At 33.2% G+C, this 13,639-nt stretch overlaps 1 protein-coding gene across 7 annotated transcripts in view; it reads right to left on the reverse strand.

The window, feature by feature from the left end:
• The window catches only part of LOC123715698 (eye-specific diacylglycerol kinase), a 157,122-nt gene that overhangs the window by 17,782 nt on the left and 125,701 nt on the right, over positions 1–13,639 (reverse strand). For 6 of the 7 annotated variants that reach the window (XR_006754456.1, XM_045670925.1, XM_045670928.1 and 3 more), the window contains 6 exons: positions 8,448–8,534; positions 8,216–8,345; positions 6,784–7,090; positions 5,055–5,223; positions 1,377–1,593; positions 109–301 (listed from right to left, as the gene is read on the reverse strand). Coding sequence is in view for 6 of the 7 variants with exons in the window: in XM_045670925.1 (XP_045526881.1) it covers positions 109–301; positions 1,377–1,593; positions 5,055–5,223; positions 6,784–7,090; positions 8,216–8,345; positions 8,448–8,534 (1,103 nt within the window). In the remaining variant the exon portion in view is untranslated. The remainder of the gene's footprint in view (positions 1–108; positions 302–1,376; positions 1,594–5,054; positions 5,224–6,783; positions 7,091–8,215; positions 8,346–8,447; positions 8,535–13,639) is intronic. The other variant, XM_045670927.1, reaches the window with a different exon arrangement.

The following is a 13,639-nucleotide window of genomic DNA, read 5'->3' on the forward strand; positions in this document are numbered from 1 at the left end:
GCAGCATTTCCTCGCTGTATTGCGATACTTATTGGCTGAGCGAGGAAATTACCAGCTCTGGGGTTACCGGTACTATCAGAGCAAAATAAATAGCTACAATTTAAATACCTTGGAATGTTTAAGAACACGATCGCATGTACTCTATGCTCCCTCAAGACCGGCGTAAGATCCTTCCCGTCACATTCCAAAGTAACGAATTCGGCTAATCCTTTCCATTTCCTTTGCATGAGGTCTTTTCCGCCAGCCGTTCCGTAAAAGAGCTTATTCCGGATGCGAGAGTTAAACTTTTCAGGATGCGCCTCTGAAAGTTAATATTAATTAACTATATATAAGTACCGCTGTTTGTAGTTTAATAAACTTAATAGACTTTTCAAGACACGTCTTTCAAGTCTCTGATTGGTTAATTTATGGCTACTTTAGATAATTGTTGGTTTCACTGGTACTCATAGCCACATTCTAGGAGTTAATGTTTATTCAATTTGGTTCTAAACTTAGTATTTGAATTTGTTTTGTATTTAATTCTAGGCAGGGACTAGATTCCTCACACTTTCTGATCAGAATAGACCAAAGCAAAGACGTGTCGAATACTACCACAAGCAGGCTCCTTAGAACTTTGGTATTTTTCAGTTTTTTGTACGGCCAGATTCATGGTCAATTCGTGCAGCGAACCGAAAAATGATAATAGGCATTCGAGATGTGGTGTTGGAGGAGAATGTTGTAAATACCATGGACTGCAAAAGGAACCAATAAATCCATTTGCAACAAAGTAAAGATTATCAAGACTGTCAATTTGGCGTGAAATTAATTCAATATTAAACCACTACTAAAATACCTTTGAAAAAAAAAACGTGTTATTAGAGTTAAGTTCGGTGGCGCTTGTTGTACGGATATGTCTAAATAAAACACTATGTTTGATGTTTGGTAATAACTGCCTTTAATTGTTTAAAACGTGAGCTTATAACTAAGATAACATTAGTGGGGTTGCGACGCTGGATTAACAACTAACTTGCCTTATTGAAGAGTTGAGACTAAAGGGGCTCATATTGGCTTCAAGTGTGCGATCATTGTTCACATTTTCTTTACGCTTTTAATTATTACTTATATATATGTAACTTAACTATTAGGTTACACCACACTTGGCTTACAGATTTTTTAAATTTAACCGTTTTTAGCTGTATATGTTAGTTTCACGTTAAGATGTTAATCAAAGTAAAGAGTTATTCCGTGTATTTAAGTGTGTTAGAACTTAAATGCTTTGCTGTACAGCTTCCAAGAGCGATATAGCAATCCCGATTTCAATCAGTTTTTGTATCCCAAGGTTAGTATAGAGAGAATTGCATAATTTTTCAAAAACACTTGAACATTTTCACACTTACCTCTGGCCTCGTGAAACTCGAGTGCGATGTGGGCATCGACACCGAAAGAGAAATAATTGTTAACGACATTCAGCGGTAAATCTGCTTTCGCGTTGCTGGTGTCTTCGCCTGTCGCTGCTGTGTTAGGCTCTACTGTTAACTGCCAGCGGTCCAGTAGTACTGTGTCACTTTCGCCGATGTGTGCAAGGATTTTTGATATTGGTTCATCTTCATAGCCCTTGAAAAAAACGAAATATATAGCAACAGCGCTACAAACCCGTCTTGTTCCTCTGAGATGTCTGTATTTACTACGTGATCGTTTTTAGTTCTAACAATTACTATAGAAAATTAATGGTTATACGTATAAATATTTCAATTAACATTTGTGTTTGTTTTGTATGATCCCACAGACGTTGCCCTGTATACATGTCCTAAAATGTTTTTACATTTCAACGAGATTTAATTGTACACTTTAATCTTTTTTAAATGCACTTGAACATACATATTAATTTTTTCTACAATCTCGTTTAGGAGTTAAATAAAAATGACCAAAAGATCATAAAGATTTATAGCATAAACTAGCTATATAGCTTAAATTACTAACACGGTTTATTACTATTTATAAAGTCTTATCAGTATTTCCCAACCTGTGGCAAGTATATGCAGTTCTGGTTCAGAACTGAGGAACGCTTAAGTAGCCAGATCACAGCCAGAGGATAATTCGTGAGCTCTACTCAGACAGCTGATAATCAGCAGAAGTGGAGGCAGAATACGAAATTCCACAATTATTTAGACTTGCAAACTTGCAAGTACTCTGGCATTGAGAATGTCCATGGGCACTTTGTGGATGATGACTGAGTCATTATCATTTATCATCAGGGTAGCCTCCTGCGCCTTCTATTACATTTATATAAAAAAACTTAACTGTATCTGACGTATTAACTACGAATCATTTTTTGGTATGTAGTCAGTGCTGTCTTAATCATCTACATCAGCAGAACGGTGACTGTTACTAATCTATGTGTTCACGCCATCCAAGTACCTGCAGTCCTCTCTGTCCTTACCGCAGCCATTCTCTGAACACTACTCAGTATATCTTGCCACACTAAAGTGTAGGAGGAGAGGACCAACCTTCATGCTCTTAGAGCTTTTATCTCTGCAGAGATTTACACCCGTCAACGCAAGGTCACACTTCTTGTGCTTGCCCTTGTGCTTACACGTATGCTTGCACTTTTATTTGTGGTCTTCTCCCGTGAAAAGACGGAAGGAATATCGGTGAGTTGTGTTTCCATATTTTTACGCCCCATTCTACTTGCTCCTCGTACGGTACTACGGACCTTGTACGGACTACTTTTATTTGTTTTACACGACGTTAGCTTAATCATTCAACGATAAACCATTTAATGAAATATTCAATTCTACAATCGATCCAAGACAAAACTTACAATTTAAACTTAGTTTTCGAACGAATAAATTATTAATAGCTGTCTGGAAGTAACTGGTTTTAGCATACATCCTTTGCCGTCATTTATTTATTCTTATTTTTCTCCTGTTTTGTGTTATTGTGATGTAAATGAAGTGTTGTTATTATTAATATTTTCAAAACTTGTACAAAACAATACAGCGCTACAACGCGTAACCGTGTCTGTAACCGCTTCGTGTGCTGTAGATTTCCTTCAACGTAGCGAGTGTTAAATGCACATAGGAAACTCCAAAACACCAGGCCAACGCTGCTCAAAGTCATAAAATATACGTAGCAAAATATCCCTGATCCAGCCTTTGCGACTACAGTTTCCTTTATTAAATAAGACGTGAGGATAAACTTAATTATGCAAATACTTTGAACCTTAATTTTCAGAAGGTAAGTAAGTAGCTCGGGACCTTTCTTTTTGAATACAAGTATTTTGAATGGAAAGCTTAATAATAGTACAGGTACTCGCTTTAAATTAGATTTGTATGGACAAGTTTAACCGCTATAGATCGTCGCTATGGAACGGAAGGTTTTTTATGAAGTGAAACTTCTTAAGGCGCATGAGGGTAAATTTTTTACGGATGAAACTTCACGAAGATGTGCAGGGTTTTTGCCGAAGAAAAGAGAGAGACATGCTATTGGTTGATGTATTCGTTTAGTAGTTACATATTAGAACTTTAGATGGCATTTCTGTCGCATAACGTCTTGTGCAGTAAACGCAGATTTTTAATTTATTTTTATTATCATTATCACGTATAAATTGCGTATACATAGATGAATGTATATACACAAACACATCGAGTAATCATATACTGGTACATGATCATCTATTGGGGCTTTTACCTTAGTAAAATTAGTAATAATTAATTTACAAAGATTTCCGGTTAAGTTTAAAAGGTCTATCAAACAATATGAGATATGCATTTTAGGCATTTTTTATATCTTTTACATACATATAATATTGGATTATTAATTATATAACAAACAAATATACTTTATCCCACAGATTCATAGATTGACTATACTTATATATCTCTAATACAATAAGTCTATTGACATATCACGTCATAGTTCGTCCTATGACTCAACTTAAAACCTTAAGACATAATGGCCAGAGACTCATTTTTTTTAAGTTTATGGTCTGGTATGCCAAAGACTCAACATAACACAGCCCATAGAAAACTGAACGAGTCACAGATTAAATTAAATTATTCGAAATTTAACAAAAGAATTGATCAACAATGCCAATTTTGATGATTCGGTGTAACGAAATTAACACGATTAAATTTTGCATGTTCTGTATGAATCAATCAATTAAATAACATTATGCTGAATTGACGAAACAATGAACAAATAAGTCTTCAATTGTTTCATTAGCAACGTAAAATAATGGTTATAGAGCTCATTCCGAGCATTGTTTACGGACGAATATAATTTTGAAAAAATTCCGGTAGAAAGATCTTGATTATTTTTTAATAATGGACTTCCTAAATTTGGACAGTATCACAGATAAATATTGATAAATGTGGAATTAAAAAAAAATAATGTGTAAGTCGGTACGGTAAAACTTCGTTTTAGTTGTAATATTTCTTAAAAATACGCGTTTGTTACTTAATACAATTATAATAATAATACAATTTAAAAAAAAAAATAACTGTGTAAGTTATTGCCATTGAAATAGTCACCTGCCTTGAAACCCCTTAGAGGTCAAACAATAATACGTATGACTCAACAATATTTTCCCGTAAAATAGTAATGAGCTCATTACTAAAATTTAAATAATTTTAAAGCATTGTTACACAATCAAGTTCTTGGAAATTATTAAGTTAGATTTAGATTGACTTTTGCGATTGCTATCTGGCATCTGAGAAAATATAAAATCTGTGACGAATTATAGAATTCGTTCGAAATTAAAAAATTAAGTGTAGCATTTGGGCGCCAATTTTGACACTTCTTGCAGAGACTATTATTTAATGTTAAAATCTTGGACATATTTATTAATAAACAACTATTCCAATGAATTTTCAAATGGCGTCGGTCGGTTTAAAGCGGATCCAAGATCTGGCTGGATTAAATATAGGATACAATTGGAAACTTAGATTTGAATCTGTTAAAAGCAAACTTTTCTCAAATGATATAATTTATTTTTCAGCTAAAAATTGTATAAGTTAGGTCTTTTAGTACCTATACCAATAATTGCGTAAATAATAGTATTATTCAAAGCTTACCCCGCCCCAGCCCAAGGCTCTTGCGAGATCATTTCCAGTTCCAAGTGGAAGGACACCCACAGCTGGCCGTGCACCAATCCTGTCCAAAACACTTAGAACCCACCCCACAGTGCCATCTCCGCCACATGCCAGCACACGCAGATTTGGCACTTTACGAAACATCTCCAGTCTGAAATAAATTTTGCATTCCAAAACTATGTTGGCGGGTTTTAAAATTTAAGTAAATGTATTAGTTATTCTGAGTATTTGAATAACGAACGTCACAACGTACACATTGTTTTACTGCAAAGAGTTTCTACTATTTTTTTTTCTAGGATTTCTACAGTATATTCGACGACACAAGAAGGTTAAATACTAAATTATTTTATATATAGTAGAGGAAATATACACGCTAAAGACTTCCTCCCCAGTCTTGTTCGTGCACCTTAACGACCCTTAATGCCATGAAATTTTTTATCCTAAAGGATAGAGCTTAACGTGAGACATTCGCTTGATAAAATCTTCAAATATACAATTTTATCGCTCATATTCCTCAGGATTTCTATACGATGTCATGGTACAGCTAATATATTAAATGCAGCCAGGAAGGCTGTATCGCTCCAGCCACTTTACGTATTAATTGCTAATTCGGAGAAGCGTAATGCACTTTAGAATCTGGAGCAGTCTGTGGAACTATATAAAGGATACATATATACATTTATTGTAGATTATAGAAGGAAGCGGGTAAAGTTCATAGTCAAATTCAAGTTGTATTTTAAGTTTTACATGTGAACCATAGTTTTTTCTTGTTTTTGAAAAAACTTATTATTAATTACTTCGTTACTTTTTCGTAGAAACTTGTGTATGAGCATTTCAAATACACACGTCAAATAAATGCAGGAACAACCTGCCAACTGCAATCCGCAACATCCAAGGCATTACGTCTTTTAAGATAAAATGTAAAAATCTTTTGGCATTTTAGTCAGCTACGGAATTTAGTAGCATTGTCTCATGTTATATTTATTTATTTTTTTAATTTATTTTAATTGTTAACATTTCAATTTTGCCCAGTGTGTGTCATTCCAAGATAGTATGGGCCACTGAAAATCAGTGTTGCTGGTGACAGCAACTTAAAGCTGATTTGGGCTGTGTGTAAAGTGATTGTTAATATATATGTGTGCTGTATCAATAAGGTTATTTTCTTTAAAATTATTCTCCCCATCAAACAATTGTGATCCAATGAAATATATGTCAGTTTCAAATTTTGCTATATAATATGCACTTGTGCAACATGCTTGACTAACTGTGTATTAATAATTAGCTCATTATTGGTCTGGGTATTACGAACATTTACATACAATGACACTGCTTGCATTGTATAGAATTTAGTATAGATTTGTACCTCCAATTGTTATACCGCCTTAGATGATAATGAGAGGTTACATTGCCGACGAAATAATCAAGGAATGAACATATATTCTAAAACTGGGTTACGAAATAAAGTATTAGAGTTAAATTTCCTTCGAAATAACATGGGCTATCCGGCGAGTCAATTCAACTATTCATTTGGTAATCTTTAGTGCAAGTAACAAAGAGGTTTCGGAGATTTCGAGATTTTCTAAAAGTACGTAGTATAAATGACCGTAAAGATATATCACCACAATGCAATTGGAGCCCAAGACTTTAAATAGTAATTTCATTATATCCTACTTATTTTTAGATATAAACGTGATAATGTATATATATTTACCCAGGCCCCGGTCCTCCTTGAGTGAGATCGAAAACTTGGCGCGGGTTTAAAAGCCATTGGAATTTCTGCAATAATTTGACACCTTGATTGCCGCCACTTTTGGGGTTAATAAATACGAGAACAGGTTTCACATTTGACGTCGGTATTGGCTTTATTACGAATGGTCTTTGTTCAACCTTCGAGTCTTTTCCCTTTTTCTTTCCCGCGCTTTTCTTTTTCGGCGATTTCCGTAGTGATGATTTAAAGCTCCCCCGACGAGGGAGTTTTACAATCCATGACGGCGGTACTATAATAATTGATTGTGTTCCTAAAACAGATTTTTTTTTACTCACAGTGGTTGCTTGAAAGACAGCTCGATAGGGAAGAGGCCTCCAGTTGCCTTCCTCTTTATATAATTATTTTACTTGTACTGTTCTTATGTATGCAACGAGGTATAATAAAAATACATTATATTTGCTATCTGGTTAAACAATTTGTAGATATTTTCTAGATATAGTATACAATTGAAAAAATCTAAAGTAATGGTCTACTGCATTGAGCCTGACGTGAAATAACACGCATTGAATCATTAAAAAATAATATTTAACTAACTGAATGTACACTTATGAACGTCAATAAAGATGTGCTTCTAAATTTACATTTACTGCCAGTTCTCAAAAGTAGAACGGACCGGAAGAACAATGCCAATAAACTTTCCGTCTCTCTCTTAAATAAATAAAACAAGTATATTATAAAATATTTGATAAAACGTATTTTACGTTAGCGAATTGTAGATTGGTATTACCAATCTATAATTCGCTAAGGTAGGTACTTCAATTATCTTGTTAATCTAAAAAGTAAATCTTTGTCACCTATTGAACTAAAGTTCTCAACTAGATCAACGTAAACACAGAGACGAAAGAGTAGCTTTATTAATTTAGATTTTATAAGAGAGATTATATTTCAAAGTCCAAGTCAAATTAACTTTATTCATATGGGTAAACAAGTACACTTATGAACGTCAGAAAAGAAGTTAAATTAATTGTATATTTACATTTACTACCAGTTCGCATGTCAAGGGCGTAGAGAGGTCAAGAAGAACTGGCAAGAAACTTTCCACCACTCTTCTAATCGCGAAGTTTCGAGTCACACAAATTGTTTGAGGAAATCAATCCCAAGAATTAGAATCATTTAATTATTCATCAAATTTATATTTACTATATTAATTTATATTTAATATATAATAATTTATATAAACTTTATTGATTAATTTACGTTATACGAGCATATATTATTATTATCTGTGTATTTAAGAACTTTATATCTTATGCAACAATACGCTTATTATATCTAAGCTATCGGAAACATAAGAAATAATGTAATATCGGGATGCTTGTTGCACTATGTATTTCTGATAGTATTTTAAATATTTTACATCTAAATAATGTCTTACCTAACGAACATTCCTCTCCTATTCTCTGGAGGTTAAAACAACTCTCTTTATTATGGTATGCATCTTTACACCACGAACAACTCAGGGCGACAATTTCTTTGGAACTAAAGGATATTTTCGCTTGCAGCGACTGTAAAAGAAAATTATAGTAAGCCATAAAGTTAAGAACTAAATTAACTAATAAAAGCAAGTGAAAATGCGTTTAGCCTAGCATTATAGCACTAATACGCACAGCGTCTCCCAGTTCAGTGTTTTCTATCGGCTTTTCTGACGTTTTATTTGAGGAAACGCACCACCCACAGCAGCCACGCCGATAGGACTGACAACAAAACAACCATGCAAACACACATGCAACACAAAAAAAAATATATAAAAACGTAAAAAGCGGTGCATAAACACTTAGAAAGAAAACTTTTCGCAACATCTAATTATTTAATATTACGGTGCTGTGCTGAAATGGAGGGAACCAGAGCGGCCATTTTGTAGGTATCAGAGTTTGTGTAAGTTGGCGCCATGTCATTTCGCATCTGTCAAAATCCGATGAGAATTTGACAGGTGGTATTTCGTTCGCAGTTAGATTTCTGTCTATATCTTCAAAGATTTATAATTAACCAGCGACATTTATATTTTGGAAATAAATATAGCCTTTGTTACTTAGCGGTAAAGTAGAATACAACTTATCATTGATATTTCTCGCTATTTAAATTTATAGTTGGAGCAATGCTGTTAGTATTGTTTAATAAGTATATATGATTGATTGATTGCAATTTTTCTTTGTTTCTAGATTTATTAATATTATTTTATTTTCATGCCCATTGGCAGACATCTTTTAAATAATTACAATAGGTGATTTTGAATTCAGTCCATTCGGGTATATTCGTTACAAACATAGAAAACAAATCTTTTATCATTTTTAAATATTAAATTTATTACGTCACAATTCTCAATATAATATACGTCACATAATATTGTTGGTTATTGCTTTAAATGAGTAAATTGTTACGTAAATCTAATGAGTAGTTAAAAAAATCCAGTAACAATTTAAAATAAAAGGATATTTTAAACCATATACGATTCTGCCAGTGTCATTAAAAATGAAGTTCCATTTCGCTTTAGTGTCGAGATGTAGCTGTGATGTAAATAATTTACATATGGCATCGTAGTTGTGCTGACGCGGGCTGGCATTATGATAACGGCTTTAGACATGTGTACTGTTCGTGCGTTATGATTTTTGTAGTGCAAGCCATATATAATAGAATAGTAAGTCTATGGTCTCCGTTATACAATGATATGTATTTCATTTTGTTAAAAGTAGGAGCCAGTAACCCACAGCGATGATTTCGTTTTTTGACAGCTCAGTACAAAAAGTGTTATTGATCTGTATACATGAATGGTGACGCAGCACAATTGTTAATAATATATCTTCACCTGTCCTGATAATACCTTGAAGTTTAAATTGGTCGGAGACTATCTTTGATCAAAATATAATATGTATAATAAATTTAAGAATCATAATTAACACGTAAAATACGTTTATTTACACATGATACGTAACAGGAATTGGTGCGACGCCATCTTGTCTAGAGAAACGTCTCAGGCGGGGTTTTCAAATTATAAATTTTTTAAAGCCAATACTTAACAGATTAAAAAAAAACAATTTTTGTAGGTTCTATCGTTATTAATAATCTACACGTTTTATTAAATTTTGTTTTCAAAATATATTCAAATTGTATTTGAACAGTGTAGTTACTACACGAATTATATTCGGACGATACACGTTCGATTTCTGTTTAGTTCCAAAGTCGCCAACGAATTTAAGTTTGTCATACAAAATTGTTACTTTTATACTACGAAAACTTGAGTATCAAGTAATGTACAGTTCGAGGAATCTAAAGGTGAAAATCGTGTGGAAATTATTAGCGTAGTGGATACACTAGTCGATATCCCAGAAGTGGTATGATTATAAATGTATAAAAAAGGTATTCGGCTCCGAGTCTATCGGGAATACTACGCGGAAGCGTTATTGTATTACCAATTAGTTATCTATACACAAAGGGGTGAAATGTTATATGTAAAAAGTATTCGTAAAAATACTGTCTGGTTTTTTTACATAGTCTGTGTGTCTCACCACAGCTAAGAAATTCAACTACCTTCCTACGTTTTGTATCTGCAAATACGCTTTAACAAAAACGATACCACGTTTTCTTAGATCTGCCTCAGATTTCTTTTTGAATATATAGGTACCTTAGAATATAAAACATATTATTATAATATCTAGTGTTAACTTCACACTTTTCATGAAGTCAGAGACTTATGACTGAAGTCTTGCAACGCTCTTGCAAGTCTTTTAGTGGCAGGTGTCATTGGGTTGGTAAGAACTAAATACTAAAGAGACCATCTACCTCCTGACCAATAAAAAAACATATTGTGTTGTCCATTTAAAATGTGCTAGTACTAGACTAACTAAGAAAGTTGTTTATCACTTATATTATAATTTAAGTTTCAAATAAAAATGTATAGAAAACTAAACATTATTATACTACTAACAGTATTATTTAAATATTTAAGTTTACAATTCGTTATTTTAAACTCATTAAAATAAACTCGACCTCCTTGTTAAAGTTCGTACTTATAAATCTACTTCCGTGAATGTTCCCGCCAAGGTTTTTATCATATTAACATTTTATGCATACAATTAAAAGTACTTCCCGTTTTCATATGACCCTTATGTTCGACTACCTAAAGAAGTATATAAGTTACACCTGGTAATAAAGCTTATTTTATTTTTGCATTAAATATACACGTACAAAATCCTATAATAATAAATCCTATAGGGTAAGAACAACAAGAGATACTGAACAATGCCCTTTCGGTGACATTTCGTAGCTTTCGTAGCAATAGAAAATTACCAGTCTTAATTATTATCACAGTTGTAAAAAAAGTTTTGCTTATTAAAAGGAGCTTAACTATCTATAATTATTTCACTTGCAATGCAACCTGTGTTTATTATTTTAATAAAACACCGATATTATATTTACGCATAATTACTATGCTAGGTGAATTGAATTTAGATTCTGCAAAGGCCTTACTACAATTGGCATGAATCAGAGATTTCAAACACAGCGCACGCTTGGTATAACTCTCACACACTCTCAAATACAGAGTGTATAACGCACACACTAATTCATATACTCATACATTCACGTATAGTTTAGGTCTTAAACGACTTTTGATTAACTATATGTAACACTAAGACTATTATTTCCTAAAAAAATGTTTTAAACATGCACAATGTACCACGGAATAATTGTAATCATACTCAACACAGCCCCTGTGTGGGGACTACAGTTAGATCAATATTGTTACAACCATATTTCTGTTATGAATAAAGTTTTATTATTATTATAATATGACTATACATGGCCGATTTAAATCTCTAATAGTAGATTTGAGCTGCAACTCTTATTCAAAGTTTTGGATTAGTTAACAACTGAAACATCGTTGTATCGCTCGTTCTCGTACACAAATCATGATGATTCGTACACAATGACGAATGATCATTTCATTCGCGTCTGCGGGCAGTCTACATGGATTCTCTGTCCACTTCACTTCAGTGGCTTAAGATGTGTAGGCTAACTCTTTTAGCAACCGATTATAGTAAGTTTAATTGAACGGCTTATGGCAGTAAGAGTAAAAAAATAGCTACTTTTAATATTCGTTACAACTATTATAATATGAACGATATGTGAAAACATGTTGTTAATTCCTTAATGAAAGGCGCCGTACATATGAGGTTGGGAGACGTTCTATGAATAAAGATCAGATGGTAGGTCAACTGTGGAACATTTAGTAGATAATTATCGACGTAAAACAAACTTAAGGAATTAGTTTTGGTGACGTTGGGTTTCTTCATTAAGGTAATATTTATTGACAACCGACTAAAATTACTACCAAGTCATTGTTATTAAGAATTTATAATTGACGTATTGAAGCAGTGTCTATATAATCTTTTTTTTTATATAGTACAAATGAGGTTTGACCGTCCAAAAGGGCAACTGTGTATATTTAATTTTTGGAGCAAAAGTACTCGGCCTATTTGAGACAATCTTTCACCATTAAAATGCTATATTATCCAGGTATAAAATCATATCATAGTATTAAAAAACATGAAAAACATAATTTTAAACATAAAGATAATACAAAATGGTATATTTAACCTTAATAATTCGGGATTTTAGTTTTGTACTCCGTATTAGTATTTAAAAAACTGTCGAGTTCAGTTTCAACTATACAAAAGTGGTGTCTACATTGAAAATAACTTTGACTGTTACATAATATTCCGGGAACAATATTTCAATAACGTTATTCGTATAAACAAACAGAAGAAAATTTATCCATGAATTATTCTAAAATCTCAGAACAAGGAAATGTTACGCGCGAGCACGCAATGTATAGCACAGAAAGAGAAAGAATAATAATCCTTCAACCATTTTCCTGGTATTCAGCAATAAATTATATTCAGCGAAACGGTAACACAAAAGATAATAAATATTAAAGGCTTTTAAGCTTAACGGTTTTGTTTATAAAATATTAATTCGTGTTACTTAGCTGGCAACTTCAACTTCTGCGTTTTAGTTTCTTTTTATAGAAACTTTTTAAAATTATATCACTGACACTCTTAATGCCAGACGACTCGCGAGTGCCGGTATTTTAAGAATTGGTGCGTTTTCTTCTTGAAGGACCCTATGTAGAATTGGGTCGAAAATACTTCAGTGGGCAGCTGGTTTCACATAGTGGTGGCGCGCGGCAAAAACTGCCTTAAAAACACTCAATTGTGGAACCTCGGATGACGAGGTGATACGGGTGGAATTTCGTATTCTGCCTCGACGTCCAATAACGAAACGCAACTCCAGGTATTAATCCGATAAACCTCTCCATAGTAAATGCGGTAGAAGACGCAGAGTGACCCCATATACAGATATGGGTTTGGGTTTGGGTTTGGTCGTCGACGATTCGAACGGTTAAATACGATAAAGGTAAAGCTGGTGAAGAGGAGCTCCCGTCTACAGGTGAGAACAGTGCTCCACGTGGGGACGCATTTGCGCTTTATACAGTTGCAAGCGGTGGCCCGGAGTAAAGTTAAAATTATGTAAATAATTATAAGTTTATAATAATACAAATAGCTTTAATCCGGTTTAAAAGTGTTTTCTTTCTATGTGTAAAAGCTATGTTAACAAAAGAATACTAATGTAATTATCAATTTTTTTAATCAATATATCGTGTAAATTTCAAAATCATGTTCCATATACATTTTCGTCATAAAATGACTTCAAAGTGTCAAAAATTTGGCTATCGATCAAGCAATTTAACTAATGAATTATACGTACAGTCAAAATGTTAAGAACGTAAAAATTATTATCACCA

Source organism: Pieris brassicae, chromosome 10 (genome assembly GCF_905147105.1).
Source record: "Pieris brassicae chromosome 10, ilPieBrab1.1, whole genome shotgun sequence".
Taxonomy (NCBI): domain Eukaryota; kingdom Metazoa; phylum Arthropoda; class Insecta; order Lepidoptera; family Pieridae; genus Pieris; species Pieris brassicae.